The sequence below is a fragment of the Mesoplodon mirus genome (genome assembly GCF_964341445.2).
Source record: "Mesoplodon mirus genome assembly, chromosome: 7".
NCBI lineage: Eukaryota > Metazoa > Chordata > Mammalia > Artiodactyla > Ziphiidae > Mesoplodon > Mesoplodon mirus.
In genome coordinates this window covers 131,335,248-131,357,038 of record NC_138983.1, presented here as the reverse complement: position 1 = coordinate 131,357,038, position 21,791 = coordinate 131,335,248, and the positions used below count along the sequence as shown (strand labels likewise).

General features: G+C 45.8%; 1 protein-coding gene across 2 annotated transcripts in view; it reads right to left on the bottom strand.

Annotated features, from left to right (window-relative positions):
* The window catches only part of GRAMD1B (GRAM domain containing 1B), a gene marked incomplete at its 5' end in the record, with an annotated part of 165,000 nt that extends 144,532 nt beyond the window's left edge, over window positions 1-20,468 (bottom strand). The window contains one exon of one of the 2 annotated variants that reach the window (XM_082627161.1): window positions 20,095-20,468. In XM_082627161.1, the coding sequence (XP_082483287.1) occupies window positions 20,095-20,468 (374 nt within the window). Of the gene's footprint in view, window positions 1-5,605; window positions 5,733-20,094 lie in introns of those variants that run through there. The other variant, XM_082627156.1, reaches the window with a different exon arrangement.
* Between the last annotated feature and the right edge of the window lie 1,323 nt (window positions 20,469-21,791).

The following is a 21,791-nucleotide window of genomic DNA, read 5'->3' as shown; positions in this document are numbered from 1 at the left end:
AACTTTCTGATAAGGTATACGCCACTCATTGTCTTTTTTTTTTTTTTTTTTTTGGCCGTGCCATGCGCCATGCAGGATCTTACTTAGTTCCCTGACCAGGGAATCAAACCCTCGCCCCCTGCAGTGGAAGCACAGAGTCCTAACCACTGGACCAGGAAATTCCCTCATTGTCCACTTTTTACTAGCAAGAAGGCAACAGGTACTGGAACACCTGTTATGAGAATAGTGAACAAAAGAAAACAGAAGTTGAATAAACCACAAATCGTTACTTTTTGGTTTGACAATGTTAATGAAACAACCTCCCACCCCGCCCATCGCATCCTGTCCTATATTCAGTTAACCCTCTTCAAGTTCTGCTCTGGGATTCACCCACATGGACAAAGGCATAAAACAGATTTTGAGAATCTACAAAGTGGATCATTCATTCACTTAAAATTCATTTAAAGAACTCTTTGAATGGCAGCCTGTAAACAGGGAAAAGATGAGAAAGCAAACTTTGGGTGGGCCAGGTACTGTGCTAGAAAGCAGCAGACACAAAAGTACCCAAAGACCCTACCCTCAAGAACCCTAATGTGTGTTGAGAAATGAAGCTGAAAGGCTAAAGACAGTTAATTATGAAGAACCAAAAGTTTGTTTCATAGAGAAAAGGGAAACTAACATGTACTGAGTGCCTACTCTATGCATTTTTCACATTATCTCACTTAAAAGTCAGTATTTGAAGAAATATTTTTTATTTGATTGATCTTGATTTATTTAGAGCAAGACTACAAGTGTCCCATTTAATGTAACCAAGTCCCTTCATCTGCCCTAACCCCACTGTAACTATAACTCATCTACGATGTTCTTTCTGACCAACACAGCGCCCCTCCTACAACAACATCCTTTAAGTGCTTTTCCAAGCTCAGGACTAGGCCGGCGATTGTGCTGGAAGATGCCTGAAGCCCGCAAGAGTGTTGAGTCCTCTAGGTCTGAGTCCTCTATGTAACTCTGCTGGGCTAAGAGCATATACCTAATATGGGAGCAGAATTGGCCACCCTAAAATATGTCTCTTTGGCACATCGATTGTTTTAAGCTGGTTATTTTCTGAGAAAACAGCAGACCTGGGAAGGGCTCTAAAAACCAAGTAGGAGTTGCCCTTCTGTAAGAGACTTCTACGTTTGTAAGGGAAATCTCCATCTATCAGGCCGTCTCCCTCTCCACCCGGAAGAGGAGGAGGACCAAATCTCCGGCAACTCTTATCAGTGGAGAAGGGAACAACTGAAATCTGAATCACAATCACCCTTGTTCACACTGTGCCTTTCCCGGTCACCTCCCAGAACTGACTCTCCCCACCCTCAGCATCCTCTTCCGTCTTTAGCTGAGGATGGTATTTAAGGAGAGGGCTTGGGCCATTATGGCAAATTACTCAGATTTCCTGGGTCTCTCCCATGTGCACACGTTACTGAACTTCTGTTTGATTTTCTCCTGTTCATCTGTCTCATGTCAATTTCATTCTTAGACCAGCCAGAAGAACCTAGAAGGATACAGGAAATTTTTCTTCCTCCCCAACAACACGAATCACTGGCTAAGGAGATCCGACTCAGAGTTGAGGGGAAATTAGAGGAGCACAGAGAGCTAGTCCAGAAGCTCTACTTCCATTCTGTAATTGCCCATCTGCAGAGTTGACACTTAAAAAGTATTCCACGTGTACACACATACCCTACACGTTCTTGTCACTCAAAATGCTCCTGTTCTCCTCTCTCTTTCCTGCCCATCACTCACATTTCAGCAGTAAATGAGGGGGGGTGGGTTACAATAAGCAGGGAAAACCCTGGCCCTTCCCTGTTTCTTTAGCTAGGATTCTTTAGATCAAAAAAGCCACCTGCTTCAGACTCATCTTTACATCCAGTTCCTTCTCTGGGCAATTTGAGTGAGAAGGTAATGAATGACACTGCATGGGCAGGCTCCATTCCTGAGCTCAGCTGCCAGTCTCATTTGGATGAGACAAGTTGGTATTTGTGACGCCCAGTTGCCCCAAGAGGGCGAATATTCACTCCAAATGGCTCAGACTATTTGGGTTGCATCATACTTCTTGAAGCTACCCACCTTTTTCCCTTTCATTACCCACCTCCCCGAAATGGTGATCCCCACCAGCTGCACCCACTCCCTCTCTATTCACTTCACCCCCTACAATCAAGCTTCCAATTCTACTGCCTGATACAAACTGTTCCTTTATCAAAGGTCACCAATGACTGCCTAATGGCCTTTTTCCCTATCTCAATTCTTTCTGACATTTCTACAGCATTTGGAATAACTCTTCCTTCTTGGGGTAAAAAGTATTCCATCCTTGACTTAGTTTCAATAGTACTTAGTGAAATTACATCTTTCATTCAAACCAGCATTTCCGGAGCACTTACTATGTGCCAGGCTCCATTTGAGGGAACACAAAGAGAAAGATACATTCTACCCTGAAGGAGTTTACTGCCTAGTGGAGAAAGAGACAGTCCATCAAACAATGAGATTACACACGATAAGGTAACTGCTTCACAGAGGGCACGATGGGGAAATGTATGTACAAAGTTCAGTACCCATACCAGTGAAAGAACACCTGGGTTGCATGGGAACACAGATAGCACTCCACAGAGGAGGAAGTATTTGAGCTGACATTTAAAAGATGAGTAAAATTTGACTAGCAGACCACATTCCGAGAGATTGGTACATGGCAAGAAACAGATGCAAGCTCAGTCAAGGACCTCGACCTTAGCATGAAGCCCACACTGCTGGAGATGAAGGAGGACGTGGGAACGGCAAGAGATGAATGTGCGCAAGTAAGCAGGGTCTGTACCACAAAGGGCCTTGTGTGTTACAGAAACAGCAGGCAATTTCATCCTGTAGAGGACAAGGAGGCATTGAAGAAATCTGGAGAGGGGAGTGATTTGATTATTAGAAGAAAGCAAAGGGTTAAGTGGGAGGCCTATAAGGAAGTCCTCTCAGTAAAGCAGAGGGGATGAAGGCTCAAGCTAAGGAGATGAGGATGGAGAGAACCAACGAGCGGGGAAAGAGGTAGGAGGTGCCCGACTGCAGGTGATGGGAGCAGGCGAGGGAGAAACCTGGAAGGTCCTGCTTCCTCTGCCTGCCAGCACTTGAGGGCAGTTCTAGCTCTTTCTTTGGCATTCCCACCACTTTAGCACAGTGCAAAACAAATGTGCGGCAAGCAATACATAGCTGCTGACTACTTAATTATTACCACCTTCATCAACTAACGGTAAGATAAGACTGTAGCAAATCTTCAGTGAGCCTTGTATCTGCAGCGAGAGCAGGAGGGCTGCTAAAGTGGGTTATGAAAAGACTTCAGGGCACCCAACTGGGTTCTCTAGAGCATCCCTATACACTCATTTTGGAGTCATGCGTAAAGCAACACTCACCTATTAAGAATAAAAACAGGGCTTCCCTGGTGGCGCAGTGGTTGAGATTCCGCCTGCCGGTGCAGGGGACACGGGTTCGTGCCCCGGTCCGGGAAGATCCCACATGCCACGGAGCGGCTGGGCACCCGTGAGCCATGGCCGCTGAGCCTGCGCGTCCGGAGCCTGTGCTCCGCAACGGGAGAGGCCACAGCAGTGAGAGGCCCGCGTACGGAAAAAAAAAAAAAGAATAAAAACATATGGAAAACAGAGCACAAGTACACTGCAGCAACAGTGTTGGGGCTGGGCTCAGAAGTCTGGGTCCAGCTCTGGCTCTGCCACTAACTCGGCAGCACACAGAGCAAGTAGCCTCACCGTTCTGAACCTCAGTTTGCTGAGAGTGCTGGATGACCACAAAGGCCCCTTCTGGCCTTAAACATGCAAGGAAGCTGAGTAAGGTTTTAGTAAGTAAGGATCTCTGCGGGGAAAATCAGTTTGAAAGCTCAGTGACTGGCGGAGAAGGGAGTTGCATGAACTGAACCAGGAGGGCGAGGTGGCCTTGGCTGCACAGCAGGGAGTGGAGGACCAGTGTCACTCAGATACCTGGAGAGGCGTTTCACAGGCAGAGACAGAAACCATCCTGGCTCACTTCTGCAGACTCCTGTTGAGTCCTGCTTCCTTTCACTGTTACTCTGTCTGCAGCTTATCATTTTATCATCGTCTATAATTCTACTAATAAAGTCATGGACCAACCCTGACAGCAAAAAGAGGCCTAAAAGGATGATCTTGTCTGGACTTCCCTCGTGGTCCAGTGGGTAAGACTCCGCGCTCCCAATGCAGGGGGCCCAGGTTCGATCCCTGGTCAGGGAACTAGATACCGTATGCATACTGCAACGAAGATCCCGCATGCTGCAACAAAGACCTTGCGCAGCCAAAATAAATAAATATTTTAAAAGGGGGAAAAATAAAAAAAGAAGATCTTGTCTGCTTCATTCCCTTTCAGAACAGGAAACCAAAGGCCAAAGAAGTTAAGAGACACATATAAAGCCACAGAGGTATTTAATAGCATTGCAAAAAATAAAACTCTAGTCAGCATACTCTTAGAGCAGGGTTCTGCCCACAGCTGCCCTTCCGGTCCGAGCATATAAACTCCTGGAGCAAAGAGGAGGTATTTTACATTTTTTTCCTAGCCCTTTGGTGCACTCACTCATAATGAGGATAACTACTAACCACGGTTCATTCCATAAAATGTATGCGTTCTGTGCTGTGGTTGAGTGTTTTCTAGGTACCAGCTCTGTTCTAACCAGAGACACAGCAGCAGCCAAGGCCCCTGCTCCTAAAGACCTCAAATTCTTGTGGCTTAGCAGTAGAGCTGCAGAGAAGGGATACGGATCATCAACAAAGACAACTTAAAGGGCTTCCCTGGTGGTGCAGTGGTTGAGAGTCCACCTGCCGATGCAGGGGACGTGGGTTCGTGCCCCGGTCCGGGAAGATCCCGCATGCTGCGGAGCGGCTGGGCCCGTGAGCCATGGCCGCTGAGCCTGCGCGTCCGGAGCCTGTGCTCCGCAATGGGAGAGGCCACGACAGTGAGAGGCCCGCGTACCGCAAAAGAAAAAAAAAAAAAAAAAAAGACAACTTAAAAAATAGGAAAATTTCAAAAGTGAAAAATATAATGAAAATAATAAAATTGGGTGGTGAGAAGAGGAATCTCAAAAAAGAAAAAAATATGTCAAGTTCACATCAGTATTAAGTGGCAGATTCTACCAAAGCAGACTTAAATGTTTGCTTTCCTATTTTCCTAAATATTAAACATGTCTCTTACACAGTACATATTCAAACAATATTTATCACTGATGTTGATGGAGATAAAACAGATCACAATATTCCTACTAATATAAGACTAAGTGCTCATAAAATATTCAGATATAACAAGTTAAAGTGTTTCTCAAACTATAAGTTCCCCAAATAAGTCTCGTGAAAGATGGCACAAGCACCACAGAGCACACACAAAATCAATCCTAATCTCACAAATGCTTCATATGTTTTTAAATTTAATTTTTAATTTTTTATGTAATTTTTAAAGGTAACTTTCATTTAGTTATTACAAAATATTGGCTCTATTCCCCATGTTGTACAATACATCCTTGAGCCTATCTTACACCTAACAGTTTGTACCTCCCGCTACCCCCCTCACCTCTCTCTTAAAGACTGTCTTTAAATCTTACCTTGGCTCTTTCTTACAACTTCTTCTCATTTTTCTAAAAGTTCTCTTTCTGCATCTTCTCGCCTTATTATCCTGCATATCAAAGGATGTCACTCATCTCAATCTCAGAAGATAGTCCTGCCCTCCAGCATTTAGTCCTCCAACAGAGCCTTAGGCAGCACTGATTAAGCCGAAATCAAAGATTCATGAAGCCACATCACAGGAAATTCAGCACAGGCAAAATACGTGTAACACCTTCAGCACTGGTTACTTAGGAGGGCCCCTCCCTTTCCCGTGAGAAGGGGGATCAGGTTCCAGAAGTGCACGGGGAAATAATACTGAGACGGGACAGGCTGCCTTAGCTGATATCACACTGCCCTAACCACCCTCTGGACCACTATTTGTTTCAGGTCTGCCAACCCCAAGTGACTCAGCAAAGGTGGTGCAATGACAAAGAACCACAGGTCCCAGGGCCTGTCCTTCAGATCAGATAAGCTTGGCCCCAAAGGACACCAATATGAAAACACCTCTTTCCCTTGAATTTGAAGGGGAGGGAGATAAAAGGAAACATCAGAAAGTGAGCACATACTGTGCACAGACACTTCAGAGAGATGCCTTGCCTTTCTTAGTTCATCTTCAAACCAACCTACAAGGTGGGGATTATCATGATCCTCCATTTACATGGGAGGAAACTAATGATGCAAAGCAGCCCGAGGGAAGAAAACTCGCTCCAGGCTGGAATTTTACCCCATTGAAGCAGGCTGGAAATTGCTACTGGAATAAAAGTCAAAGGCAGCCCCTGGGAAGTCATCTGTGTAGACAGAGTGAGGAACAGGGTCGGCCTGGGAAGTTCTGGACAGTATTTTGCAGAGGAACAGCCTTGGGAGAGGTGGAAACATTCTCTTCCTCAGCTGCCCCCATCACTCTCTAATTCACAATCAGTCGCCACCACCTGTGACTCCAGACCCATCATCACTCAGCCACAGGTGGGCTTATCCTGTCCTCAACCAGAACAGGGCAGGTCAAGTCTCTAAGTCTCTCTGATGTGGATGGATCTAACCCGACTGCTGACATCAAGACAAGAACCGTATTCAATACGCAAATTAAAATTTCTTGCTGGTAAATGTGAGTCACCATCCCACGGCCAATGGGACCTCACTTGCCCTATGGGACACCCAGGGTTTAAAAATATATGTATATATACATATGTGTATAAATACACACATACATATGTAATATTTATATGTATTAAATACACAATATATTTATTTTTAAAGGTTCCTTCATTCATTCATTCAATCATTCTCCATTACCTATCCACTTAACCTGGATGAGTGGGGTTTGGAGTTCCCTGCATGGTGCCAACTATTGCAGGTTTTTTTGTTTGTTTTTCCCAATTCCATGGGGAGCTTTGAGCTAGGATGTCTTTTTGGTATTACCCCGCTTGAGGCAAAGGTGCTGAGACTTCGGATTCCCATATCAGCTCATCATTGGCCAGAGCTTGTCTCTTTTTTTTGAATTTTATTTTATTTATTTTTTATACAGCAGGTTCTTATTAGTTACCTTTTTATTCATATTAGTGTATATATGTCAATTCCAATCTCCCAATTCATCCCACCACCACCACCCCACGCCACTTTCCCGCCTTGGTGTCCATAAGTTTGTTCTCTACATCTGTGTCTCTATTTCTGCCCTACAAACCAGTTCATCTGTACCATTTTTCTAGGTTCCACACATACGCATTAATATACAATATTTTGTTTTTCTCTTTCTGACTTACTTCACTCTGTATGACAGTCTCTAGATCCATCCACATCTCTAAAAATGACCCAATTTCATTCCTTTTTATGGCTGAGTAATATTTCATTGTATATATGTACCACTTCTTCTTTATCCATTCATCTGTCGACAGGCATTTAGGTGGCTTCTATGACCTGGCTATTGTAAATAGTGCTGCAATGAATTGGGATGCATGCATCTTTTTGAATTATGGTTTTCTCTGGGTATATGCCCAGTAGTGGGATTGCTGGGTCATATGGTAATTCTATTTTTAGTTTTTTAAGGACCCTCCATACTGTTCTCCATAGTGGCTGTATCAATTTACATTCCCACCAACAGTACAAGAGGGTTCCCTCTTCTCCACACCCTCTCCAGCATTTGTTGTTTGTAGATTTTCTGATGATGCCCATTCTAACTGGTGTGAGGTGATACCTCATTGTAGTTTTGATTTGCATTTCTCTAATAATTAGTGACGTTGAGCAGCTTTTCATGTGCCTGTGGCCATCTGTGTGTCCTCTTTGGAGAAATGTCTATTTAGGTCTTCTGCCCATTTTTGGATTGGGTTGTTTGTTTTTTTAATATTGAGCTGCATGAGCTGTTTATATATTTTGGAGATTAATCCCTTGCCTGTTGCTTCATTTGCAAATATTTTCTCCCATTCTGAGGGTTGTCTTTTCACCTTGTTTGCAGTTTCCTTTGCTTTGCAAAAGCTTTTAAGTTTCATTAGGTCCAATTTGTTTATTTTTGTTTTTATTTCCATTACTGTAGGAGTTGGATCAAAAAAGACCTTGCTGTGATTTATGTCATAGAGTGTTCTTCCTATGTTTTCCTCTGAGTTTTATAGTGTCTGGTCTTATATTCAGGTCTCTAATCCATTTTGAGTTTATTTTTGTGTACGGTGTTAGGGAGTGTTCTAATTTCATCCTTTTACATGTAGCTGTCCAGTTTTCCCAGCACCACTTATTGAAGACACTGTCTTTTCTCCATTGTATATCCTTGCCTCCTTTGTCGTAGATTAGTTGATCACAGGTGTGTAGGTTTATCTCTGGGCTTTCTATCCTGTTCCATTGATCTATATTTCTGTTTTTGTGCCAGTACCATACTGTCTTGATTACTGTAGCTTTGTAGTATAGTCTGAAGTCAGGGAGTCTGATTCCTCCAACTCTGTTTCTTTTTCCTCGAGATTGCTTTGGGTATTCGGGGTCTTTTCTGTCTCCATACAAATTTTAACATTTTTTATTCTAGTTCTGTAAAAGATGCCACAGGTAATTTGATAGGGATTGCACTGAATCTGTAGATTGCTTTGGGTAGTATACTCATCTTCACAATATTGATTCTTCCAATCCAAGAACATGGTATATCTCTCCATGTTTGTATCATCTTTGATTTCTTTCATCAGTGTCTTATAGTTTTCTGAGTACAGGTCTTTTACCTCCTTAGGTAGGTTTATTCCTAGGTATTTTATTCTTTTTCTTGCAATTGGTGAATGGGATTGTTTCCTTAATTTCTCTTTCTGATCTTTCACTGTTAGTGTATAGGAATGCAAGAGATTTCTGTGCATTAGTTTTGGATCCTGCAACTTTACCAAATTCATTGATTAGCTCTAGTAGTTTTCTGGTGGCATCTTTAGGATTCTCTATGTTTAGTGTCATGTCTTCTGCAAACAGTGACAGTTTTACTTCTTCTTTTCCAATGTGTATTCCTTCTGTTTCTTTTTCTTCTCTGACAGCTATGACTAGGACTTCCAAAACTATGTTGAATAATAGTGGTGAAAGTGGACATCCTTGTCTTGTTCCTGATCTTAGAGGAAATGTTTTCAGTTTTTCACTATTGAGAATGATGTCTGCTGTGGGTTTGTCATATATGGTCTTTACTACGTTGAGGTAGGTTCCCTCTATGCCCACTTTCTCCAGAGTTTTTATCATAAATGGGTGTTGAATTTTGTCAAAAGCTTTTTCTGCATCTATTGAGATGATCATATGGGTTTTCTTCTTCAATTTGTTAATATGGTGTATCACAGTGATTGATTTGCATATATTGAAGAATCCTTGCATCCCTGGGATAAATCCCACTTGATCATGGTGTATGATCCTTTTAATGTGTTGTTGGATTCTGTTTGCTAGTATTTTGTTGAGGATTTTTGCATCTATATTCATCAGTGATATTGGTCTGTACTTTTCTTTTCTTGTAGCATCTTTGTCTGGTTTTGGTATCAGGGTGATGGTGGCCTCATAGAATGAGTTTGGGAGTGTTCCTTCCTCTGCAATTTTTTGGAAGAATTTGAGAAGGCTGGGTGTTAGCTCTTCCCTAAATGTTTGATAGAATTCACCTGTGAAGCCCTCTGGTCTTGGACTTCTGTTTGTTGGAAGATTTCTAACCACAGTTTCACTTTCATTACTTGTGATTGGTCTGTTCATATTTTCTATTTCTTCCTGGTTTAGCCTTGGAAGGTTGTACCTTTCTAAGAATTTGTCCACTTCTTCCAGGTTGTCCATTTTATTGGCATAGAGTTGCTTGTAGTAGTCTTTTATGATGCTCTATATTTCTGCGGTGTCCATTGTAACTTCTCCTTTTTCATTTCTAATTTTATTGATTTGAGTTCTCTCCCTCTTTTTCTTGATGAGTCTGGCTAAAGGTTTATCAGTTTTGTTTATCTTCTCAAAGAACCAGCTTTTAGTTTTATTGATCTTTGCTACTGTTTTCTTTGTTTCTATTTCATTTATTTCTGCTCTGATCTTTATGATTTCCTTCCTTCTACTAACTTTGGGTTTTGTTTGTTCTTCTTTCTCTAGTTCCTTTAGGTGTAAGGTTAGATTGTTTATTTGAGATTTTTCTTGTTTCTTGAGGTAGGCTTGTATAGCTACAAACTTCCCTCTTTGAACTGCTTTTGCTGCATCCCATAAGTTTTGGATCATCGTGTTTTCATTGTAATTTGTCTCTAGGTATTTATTGATTTCCCCTTTGATTTCTTCAGTGATCTGTTGGTTATTTAGTAACATATTGTTTAGGCTCCATGTGTTTGTGTTTTTTACGTTTTTTTCCATGTAACTGATTTCTAATCTCATAACATTGTGATTGGAAAGGTGTTTGGTATGACTTCCATTTTCTTAAATTTACCAAGGCTTGATTTGTGACCCAAGATGTGATCTATCCTGGAGAATGTTCCATGTGCACTTGAGAAGAAAGTGTAATCTGCTGTTTTTGGATGGAATGTCCTATAAATATCAATTAAATCTATCTGGTCTATTGTGTCATTTAAAGCTTGTGTGTCCTTATTAATATGCTGTGTGGATGATCTGTCCATTGGTGTAAGTGAGGTGCTAAAGTCCCCCACTATTGTGTTACTGTCGATTTCCTCTTTTAGAGCTGTTACCAGTTGCCTTATGTATTGAGGTGCTCCTATGTTGGGTGCACATATATTTATAATTGTTATATCTTCTTCTTGGATTGATCCCTTGATCATTATGCAGTGTCCTTCCTTGTCTCTTGTAACATTCTTTATTTTAAGGTCTATTTCATCTGAGTATTGCTACTCCAGCTTTCTTTTCATTTCCATTTGCATGGAATATCTTTTTCCATCCCCTCACTTTCAGTCTGTATGTGTCCCTAGGTCTGAAATTGGTCTCTTGTAGACAGCATATATATGGGTCTTGTTTTTGTATCCATTCAGCAAGCCTGTGTCTTTTGGTTGGAGCATTTCACGCATTCATGTTTAAGGTAATTATCGATATGTATGTTCCTATTACCATATTCTTAATTGCTATGGGTTTTTTTGTAGGTCCTTTTCTTCTCTTGTGTTTCCCACTTAGAGAAGTTCCTTTAGCATTTGTTGTAGAGCTGGTTTGGTGGTGCTGAATTCTGTTAGCTTTTGCTTATCTGTGAAGCTTTTGACTTCTTCATTGAATCTGAATGAGATCCTTGCTGGGTAGAGTAATCTTGGTTGTAGGTTCTTCCCTTTCATCACTTTAAATGTATCGTGGCACTCCCTTCTGGCTTGTAGAGTTTCTGCTGAGAAATCAGCTGTTAACCTTATGGGAGTTCCCTTGTATGTTATTTGTCATTTTTCCCTTGTTGCTTTCAATAATTTTTTTTTGTCTTTAATTTTTGTCAATTTGATTACTATGTGTCTTGGCATGTTTCTCCTTGCGTTTATCCTGCCTGGGACTCTCTGCACTTCCTGGACTTGGGTGGCTATTTCCTTTCCCATGTTAGGAAAGTTTTCGACTGTAATCTCTTCAGATATTATCTCGTGTCCTTTCTCTCACTCTTCTCCTTCTGGGACCCCTATAATGCGAATGTTGTTGCGTTTAATGTTGTCCCAGAGGTCTCTTAGGCTGTCTTCATTTCTTTTCATTCTTTTTTCTTTATTCTGTTCCACAACAGTGAATTCCACAAATCTGTCTTCCAGGTCACTTATCCGTTCTTCTGCCTCAGTTATTCTGCTACTGATTCCTTCTCGTGTATTTTTCATTTCAGTTATTGCATTGTTCATCTCTGTTTGTTTCTTCTTTAATTCTTCTAGGTGTTTGTTCTTTAATTTTTCTAGGTCTTTGTTAAACATTTCTTGTATCTTCTCAATCTTTGCCTCCATTCTTTTTCCGAGGTCCTGGATCATCTTCACTGTCATTATTCTGAATTCTTTTTCTGGAAGGTTGCCTATCTCCACTTCATTTAGTTGTTTTTCTGGGGTTTTATCTGGTCCCTTCATGTGGTACAACGTCCTCTGCCTTTTCATTTTGTCTATTTTTCTGTGAATGTGGTTTTCGTTCCACAGGCTGCAGAATTGTAGTTCTTCTTGCTTCTGTTGTCTGCCCTCTGGTGGATGAGGCTATCGGTGCCAAGTACTTCTTATTAACCTTCTGAGGATACTACTGAGCTGATTAAGACAGTGAGAGTGAATTATTTGTAAATAGCACCTGTCAAGCAAAGGGGCCTTAATCTAGCAGGCAACTGCGGGTAGAGGCTCTAGGACTCTAGATTCTCTGTGGCTATGAGGGAGAAAAGTGCAGTTAACAAGCCCAAAATACCTAAATTCTGAATCACTGCATCAACGATGTTTGTGAGAAACAGAATTTTTGTTTTTCCTGCCCATCCTCTGCTGGAGAAACCAAAGGAAAGTTCAATGGCTCTATGTCCAGCAGAAAGTGGAAGGAGCAGAAAAAGCCCTGGTTACCCCCATGTTCACAGCTGGGATTCTCCAGCCAACAAAACATGAGCCATCTTTGCATATTCTGTGAAATGAATGAGCTAGACCTTATGTTGTGAGGAAATTGCTTCTGCTCTCCTAAAACAAAATGTCCATGCAACCCCACTTCCTCGGGAAGATCTTCTACAGAGAGGATGTCCTTCACAACAAAGGCTGGCCAATCACCAGGACGACCAAATGTTAACGGCTACTGGTGTCCCCTCTGTGGAAGCACTGGCCACATTTTCAAATTTTATGATTTGTATGATTTCATTGACTGCCTAATAGACACTCAATTAAAATCTGTTGTTGAACAAATGAGTGGATGAATAATAAATACACTAGACTAAACCCTTCAAGGGCACAGGCCAGTCACAGCTCAGTGGCAGGCACAGAGCAACCAAGCTGTCATATTTTGCGGAATTTGGACTCGCCTTGCTGTGACAGCCTGAAGGTTTTTTTTGTTTTCTTTTTTTGCAGTACGCGGGTCTCTCACTGTTGTGGCCTCTCCTGTTGTGGAGCACAGGCTCCAGATGCACAGGCTCAGCGGCCATGGCTCACAGGCCCAGCCGCTCCGCGGCATGTGGGATCCTCCCGGACCGGGGCACGAACTCGTGTCCCCTGCATCGGCAGGCGGACTCTCAACCACTGCACCACCAGGGAAGCCCAGCCTGAAGGTTTAACGTGTCCCTCCAAATGGGAAGGGAATGGAGGGGAAGTAAAACCCAATCAAAGCTTTTCACAGGGTGAGGCATGCTGAAACAGCCACTTCTAATATTTGGTCTTTACTTACCATTTCCGGTGGATTTTAATGACCCACATCGTCAGCACACAAACATCAGCCTTGGTATAATGCCAGATGTATACATGTTTGTACAATACAGAAAAAGGCCTAAATTAAAGGTGACGGGACACAACCTTTTTGACTCAGGTTTCCATCATTACTCAGTTGTATGGAGGTGGGCATGTTTCAGAGTTTCAATTCCCTTAAATCCAAGTGGACATACTCATTACATCCACCCCCTAGGATGCGGGAACAAATGAAGTGGTGGAGCGTCGTGCCAGAAGCATGTTACTGGAAGGCTCGGTGTGTGCCAGGCACTGTGGTAAGTGCTGGGGCAAATACAAAGAATAATTATACTCTGCGCCGGCTTCCGGAGCCCGGGGCCTTGTAAATCACGGAGAAAAGGATCAAATGCTCCCCACGTTAAGAGATTATCACATTGCTATTGCCAGCACTGCGTTCATTTGTGTCCAAGCAGGCACCATTCTCTGCCGCTCTGACCGGAATCTCCCAACAGCAGGTGTCAGCATCCCCTCTCTCCTCTGCACCTCTCCCCAGGCTCCCAGTTCAAGGCTCCATACTCTATCGTCCCCCAGTTAATGGCATTCCCAACCTGCCTTCAAGGCTCTCATTACACGACATAAAGAAGGGCCATTTGTATTGGCAGCCCTTTGGCTCTTGGCTTCCACTGGAGCAAAGAGGAAGAAAGAAGCAAAACACCAGAACAACTGCCCTGGCACCTGACAGCTGCAGAGAGAGGCCCAGGAGAGGTCAGAGAAACAGGTGCATCTGCATTCCAGAACTGAATGAAGTCCTACTATCGGTGGGAGGGGAGTCAGCCCCCAGCTCCACGCCCAACATATCTCTCTCCAGCGCAGCGTAGAAGGCATTCCTTTTACAACTCCTGATTTCCCAAGTTTAGAAAACACACTGATTCCCTTTCAGTGATGTGCTCAAGTAACCTGTTTTTAAATAAGTAGGGGTCACCGTTGCATTGTTAATTTGTTTACTGTCTTCCTCCCCTCTCTGGGGTGTAAACTCTCTAGGGCAGAAACCGTTTTGTTCGCTATTGGTTCTGGTGTCTAGAACAGTACCTGGCAGGTAACATGTGTTCAATAAATATTGGTTTGATTAAGGAGGAGGGAAAAAGGGTAGAAGGAAGGGTGCACCTATCACAAAGTCCTTCTCTCCTGCAAGAGGAACAACTGTTGTCCTGACCTGGAATCAGAAGACTAGGAAAAATGTACTGTGTTACCATGGCAACCACAGCTCCCAAAATAAAAATAGCCTTCAAAGTTGCCACAGGTCTTTGGTGGGAAAAGGCTAAGCACTATTTGTACCGGGGCCCCGGGTTAACTACAAGCCAAAATATTGCCCCCAATGTGCTCTTGCTCTCTGGAGCCTCGTTTTGGGAGAGGTCAACCACTCTTCACCTGGTGATGCCAAAGTTGTCTCCCCAAATAGAGAACACCCTTAGAAGAGCAGCCATGTCTGGTCTATGGGCACTTGCAGCCTGAGGGAAGACACAGTACAAAGGAAAAACCATGAAAGAAACCAAAAGACTTAAAACAGACAAACAATACATAGTAATCCAGATTTACATAAATGGCCCACGAGGGCATAATTATTCAACTTCAAGAGGACTTCCTGCTTTGTAAAATGATTTCCAATAGAATTCCATGAAAATCAAATTTCCTTAGAGTCCTTCATCCATTTGATTATTTATTCACTCCCTAAGTATATGTTTACTACATTCCACGCAAAGAGCTTAGCCAGCACTGAATAAAACAAACACTGAACACAATTAACTCTGCCCGCACAGCTTCTGATCCAGTGAAAGATACAACGTGACCAAGTAGTCACAACTTAAGAACACAGATGTAATAAATACACGAGTCAGGGGCTTCCCTGGTGGCACAGTGGTTGAGAGTCCGCCTGCCGATGCAGGGGACACGGGTTCGTGCCCCGGTCCGGGAAGATCCCACATGCCGCGGAGCGGCTGGGCCCGTGAGCCATGGCTGCTGAGCCTGCGCGTCCGGAGCCTGTACTCCGCAACGGGAGAGGCCACAACAGTGAGAAGCCCATGTAATGAAAAAAAAATACGCGAGTCAGGAAATACCTGCTAGAGGGACAATAACTAAGGTAAGATCCAAAGGAGAAGAAGGGCAGGGTGGCCAAGGGGGTCAGTGTTACAGAAGAGGAATTCCACACAAAGGAACAATGTCTGTGAAGACCTAGAAATAAAAGGAAGCATCCATCCAAGGCACTGAACCGTAACTCTGGCTGCAGGGTGAGCGGCATCAGGGAGACCAGTTAGGAGGATGCTTGAATAACATATGTGAGAGATGGTGGTGGCCCAGGGAGCCGAGATGGTGGTGGAGATGAGAAGACAGACTTCCTCCCAAGGAAGGAAACCGTGCAAAACTGAAGGGTACCAACCCTCACCTCAAGGAATAGAGTGAGAGGAACTGGTTTGGAGGGAAAGGTGAAGAGTTCAGTTATGGACTGTTCTGAAGAACATTCCAATGGAAATGCCCATCAGCCAGTTGGAGAGATGAGCTTAAGGCTGAGGAAAGAGATGAGGTCTGAGATGTAAGTGTGAGAATCATCACCATGCAGGAATAATTAGATTCAAGAGAGTGAATAAAACAGTCCAACGATAGTATGTAGATTCAGGAGAAGGAAAGGGGGTGGGGTGAGGGAGAGGGAGGGGAGACGGAGAAGAAGAAATAAGCCTGGATTCAGAACCTTAAGCAGACCAACACTGAAGAGACAGACAGAACCTACAATGGCTCCCCGTTGAGTTGAATCCTCTTTGCAGACAAAGCACACTGTCCATAGGATCTCAATACATCTTTGTTGACTGACGGACTAATTGAAATTCGAACTCTTCAGCATAAATCATAGTCTGTCGGCCCATCACCTCACCACCCTCATTTTTCCACATCCCTCTTCAAGACCACACTTGGTCATCCATCCCCATCTTCAAGCCAGCACACGCAAACTGCCTTCACCAAGAAGCTTCTGGTTCCCATTCAAAACTCAGCTCTCCACAGAAGGTAGATTCGTGATTGCCTAGGGCTGGGGGCAAGGAATAGAGGGGGATTGAGGGTGATATATAAAGGGTATGGGTTTCTTTTCAAGGTCATGAAAACGTTCTAAAATTGACTGTGGTGATAGTTACACATATTTGTGAATATACTAAAAACCATTGAATTATGTACTTTAAAACTGACTGAATTGCATGGGATGTAAATTATATCTCAATAAAACTGTCACACATCAAAATACTCAGTTCTGGACTCATGTCCTCCAGGAAATTTTCCCTGATTCATGAATAAGGATAATTTCACTCCAAAGAGGAAAGAAAAAGGAATCACTCACTCAATTGTTATTAATTTACCCATCAATAAACATCTATTGATCATGACGCAAGGCCAAGTACAGTGCTAGACAGTGAAGATCCAAGGATGAAACAGACAAAATTGGACTCAGAGTACTGGCCCCCAAGGTCTTTGCTAACTTCACCATTTTCTCTACTTCTTTCTTCCCAGGATTAAGGAAAAGAAAGGGGTCTCCTGATTCTCTTTATATTTTCATCTTTGTGCAGTTAAAATCCACAAGCTGAGGCCCTCTTGACCCCGTGCCTTCTACCACATCAGACAGAATTGCATCGCAGGCCTGAAAGGGGCTTTTCTCTGTTGCGGAGAGGTAGACTTGGGGTGGGGACAGTGAAGAGGAAGGACGCTGTGCTGGGCCTGGTGTGCTAATCCCCCTAATCCAAGCCTGAGCTGGGTCAATTTCCAATCATTATATCCAAATCAGGTAACGTGTGAGGAGTCCCAGGTGCTGCTCCAGGACACGTGCATATGTAACCTATACTCTCAAGCACACATCCACTCCATGTGAGCCACTCACAGAATGATGACAATAATCCTTCCCCTTTGCACAGCAAGAGGACGTTTACAAAACAGTTCCACGTCTATCACTTGAGACCTCCCATTAATCCACAGATGGAGAAGATGAAACAGGTGAAGGGAGGTGTCCAAGGCTCCACAGCGAAGAAATGACAGAACTTAAAATTTAAACCCACGTCTCCTGACTTGAGTTCCAATTCTCTTTGTGCCCTATTGCCTCTAAATGTCAATCCCTCCTCAGGGAATCATCTTGGCCATTTACAAGCACCCCTTCACTTGACTGCTTCTTTTCTTTCCAAGAAGCCTTCTATTTCCAAGGCCTAAAAGAGATGGGTTTTTGTTTTGGCCACAATCGAGATAGAGTCCAACAGGAGGCAGTTTAACAGTGGTTAAGAGTAGAGATCTGAGTCAGACAAATTTGGGTTTGAATCCAGAAGTTGTCTTTTTATACATATATACATATATTCTTCTAATCCAGCAAGCCGCCATTGAAAACAACTGCCATCTGGGGGTGTGCTGTGCCATGCGGCTTGTGAGATTTTAGTTCCCCGACAAGGGATTGAACCTGGGCCTTGGCAGTGAGAGTGCGGAGTCCTAACCACTGGACTGCCAGGGAATTCCCAACTGCCAGTTTTTAAACTTCTCCTAGAAGGTGAAAACCCTTCCTGATTTAAAAGTATGTTTCCTGCTCCAACAAAAATGAAGATTCCACTAAACTTTTTTTTGGCCACACGGCTTGCAGAGATCTTAGTTCCCGGACCAGGAATCGAACCCGTGCCCTTGGCAGTGAAAGCACAGAGTCCTAACCACTGGACAGCCAGGGAAGTCCCTCCACTGCACCTTTAGACAGACTCTCTAAACCAAGACAGACTTCCCTAAATCTAACCAAACCCTCCCCTATCCCTTCCCTGGCTACCAGCGTAAGAATCTTCCCCATATTCTGTCCTCAGTACACATGGCAGAATCTCAGGATCAAAATAGGGCCTCTGGGCTTCCCTGGTGGTGCAGTGGTTGAGAGTCTGCCTGCCGATGCAGGAGACACGGGTTCGTGCCCGGGTCCGGGAGGATCCCACGTGCCGCGGAGTGGCTAGGCCCGTGAGCCATGGCCGCTGAGCCTGCACGTCCAGAGCCTGTGCTCTGCAACGGGAGAGGCCCGCATACAGCAAAAAAAAAAAAATAGGGCCTCTTTTAGGGTTTCTTACATTTGAGGGGAAAGCTGACTAAACCTGGATGAACTATCTTAGTTCAAGATTAGCTCCCACCAAGCTTGCCCCATTTCCCTCTACTCTCTGGAAAAGGTGACAGGATGAAGTAAGAGTACAGAAAGAATTGCTATCCTCAGGTCCCCAAAACGCCCCAGAACAAAGCTTTACGTCTGCACCTGCAGGGATAACCTCATCCAGTCATTACAACCAAAAAAGAGAAAGAAAGCCTGGCAGGCGTAAAATGCTCACCATCCGTGTAACCCAGCCCAATTCCTCAGCGTCCCCTCAACGACACACCTCACCCTGTTCTCACGCCTTCATCTGTACTGTTCCCCTCTCCTGATCTCATGCCCCTGACATTATATTCTTCCTGTTTTCTACTACCTATCTGTACGTGTTGTGGTTTGAGCCTCTTCCTTCCAGAAGTCTTCTTCCTCTCTTTGCCTTATAGTCAGTACCACACGGCACACATAATGTATGTCTTCCAAAGATTCCATCTCCTCAATACCAGGGAAACTCACAGGCCGTCATTTCTTATCCAAGCCTCCTCCCATCCTCCTTCTCAACTTCCACATCCCCACACTCTACCCAGTTCTACCCACCCTCCCTCCCTGCCTCCTGGCCATAGCACCATTAGCTGGTACCAGACTGAACTCACAAGAACATCCAATAAATACTTGTTGAACTAAAATGAATGGAATTGAACAGAATGGGAGGAGGAGTCCCGGGGAAGGTGGCCAATCACTTGTCTGCCCCACACAAAGGCACAGACCACTGCTTGGAGACAGGGCCCTAGAGCCTGAAGGTAAATGGGGGGGGGTCCAAGACATCAGTGAGCCACTGAGGACTGCCCCCCTCCTCCACCAGGCAATGGGCTTGGCTCAAACACAACCCCTGGCCAAGGCTGTGTGGAGCTGCCCTATGGTCTTCTACACCAGTCCTCTGCCCTGGGAAAGCAAACTCACCGACCACTCAGATGCCACGCTTATCCAGACAAAAAGTAGCTGGCACAAACCATCATGGTGCGGACCAGGCCTAGATGTCTAAAGATTCTCTGTGGTAAGAAATGTGACTCACTCAATGTGAATACTCCGCCACCTCCTCTACACATGGGGGCCAGGAAAGGCAACCCGGGGTGGCCCACAATAAAATAATAAAAATTGAAATGGAGCTTAGAAACTGAAGTCTGAGTGGAGGAGCCACTTAACCTCTCTCGCCTTCTACGATCCCTGTCCGTACAATGGGACTGACGGGAGTACCGACCTCAAAGAGGTTTCGTGGGGATTAAACGTGGAGATAGATGGACTGTGAAGTGCTCATCATACTGACCGAGAACGATAAGGGCTCAATAAACATCAGCTGCTGTGGCTGTTACTATTCATGTTGCTGTGAGGATCCAATGGGATGGGACGCAGCACGAAGCCCCGAGTACCCGTGTAATGGAAAGTCACCGGCCCCCCGGCCTGGACTGGGGAGATGGGTGACACGTGGGGAAGCCGTCCACCCTGGCGAATGGCTCCTGCAATCCTCGGCGAAGTTCCCCGGGGTGCCCTGGGCACACACACACCCCCCACCTCCCCAACGGCTATGGGGAGGCCGGAGAGGAAAGGGGAAGACGGCTGGGGCGGGACAGGCACGTACCTGCTTTCGCTGCACTCCTTCCGCTCACTCACCCGCAGCCACTTGCGAAGGAGGAAGCGTTTGCGGCGCGGGGAAGCGCTGGGCGTGGAGCAGTTGGACCACGGGGTGTCCTCGTCGCTGGAGGGCGTGATCTCGATGGACGGCAGCTGCAGAAACTCCTTGCCCGGGGCCAAGGCGCCGGGCAGGTCCCGGCTCAGCCCGGCCTCCAGGCTCGGCTCCTGCACATTCTTGGTGCGGCGCATCTTGAAGCGCCGGCGGCGGAGCGTGGGGGTCGACGAGCTGGACCAGACCCGGCTGCCCTCAGGCGCGCCCCGCGGCTCGGGCACCTGCAGGGCGGGCGGCTGCAAGCTCTCCATCATGTTGGCCGCCGGCATGGGGCCCGCCGCCTCCGCCCGGCGCCTCGCGGGCCGCTGGCCCCGCTCCCCGCCCCTCGCCCGCGGCGCCCGGCCTCTCACGTTAGGAAACGCTCGCCGCTCGAGTCGCGAGCGGAGCAAGTTCTTCTCCCGGAGCGCCGCGCGGGAGAGGGGAGCGCGGGGGCTCGCGGCGCGACCGCCCCGGAGTCTAACTCGGCCGCCCGGCCGCCCTCCGGGGCTCCCCTCGCGCGCTCCGCTGCTTTTCCTTCGGCGGCGCTCGTTCGCCGGCTGGCGGCGGCCGTGCCCGAGCGGGACTCGGCGGCCCGGGCCCCAGGGGGCGGTTCTCGGCAAACTCTCAGCGGTTTGCGTTCGGCGGACTAGGCTGGGGAGCCGGTCTTGGCGCTGCAGGGAGGCAGAGAGCGGGAGGAAGAGGCAGAGGGAGAGAGAGAGAGAGAGGAAGCAGACGCTGGATGAAAACAAAAGAGGAGGAGCAGGGGGCGAGGAGCGGGGGTCGCTTCTGTCCAGAAAGGGCGTGCACAGGCGGCGACGGCTAGCGTAACTGTACCCGGGATCCCTGGGGAGGGACTCTACCTCCGAGCCAAGGCTGCTCCAATCAGCCGAATGAAATAGGATCACAGCCCAAACTTTCTCAAAGCGACGGCTGGCCAGGCAGCTCTCATTAATCTAACTCCCTGCTTTTTCTTTGAGGGGGAGCAGGGGGAGGGAGGAAGCGAGGAATTCAGTCAGGATACAGGGTTGAGGGAAAGCTAGGGGCTCTTCGGCTGGATCTCCTCTCCTGAGAAAGGTGCTTTATCTGAATAACTTGGGGTGCAGGGGGGCTGGGCACAGGAAGCGTGGGAGGGAGAGGGAGCCAGCAAGGTTCTGGAGACTGCTTCCAAAATGACAGGCTGAGAAGAGAGGACAGCTCTGTGGAATAAGCCGAGGACAGCAGACGTGACATATGGAGGAAAGACAGACAGTAGGACCTGAGAGACACAGGACACACAGGACCAGTCAGGAAAAGGGAGTGATCTCCGTGCATCTGGAGTGACCCCGTCAATACCAGAGCCCCATCCCAAGCACAGAATGAAATTAGAGGAAGGTGAGCACCCAGAAGGCGAAGCATCCAGCAAAGTGAGTCTCAGGGAGCTAAATGTAAAGGTCCTCCCTTTACATTCCTGGGGGCTGGATCAAGTCTGCTTCAACCTGCAAGGGGCATGGACTGGGTCACAAAAAGTCTGTACGTCCCCAGGTCATGGAACCTAGGAAGTCTGGATCAGTCCTGTAGTGTCCAAGCTAGGCTGAACCCCTCCCTCCCTAGACCCAGGTACCACCCTAAGAGAT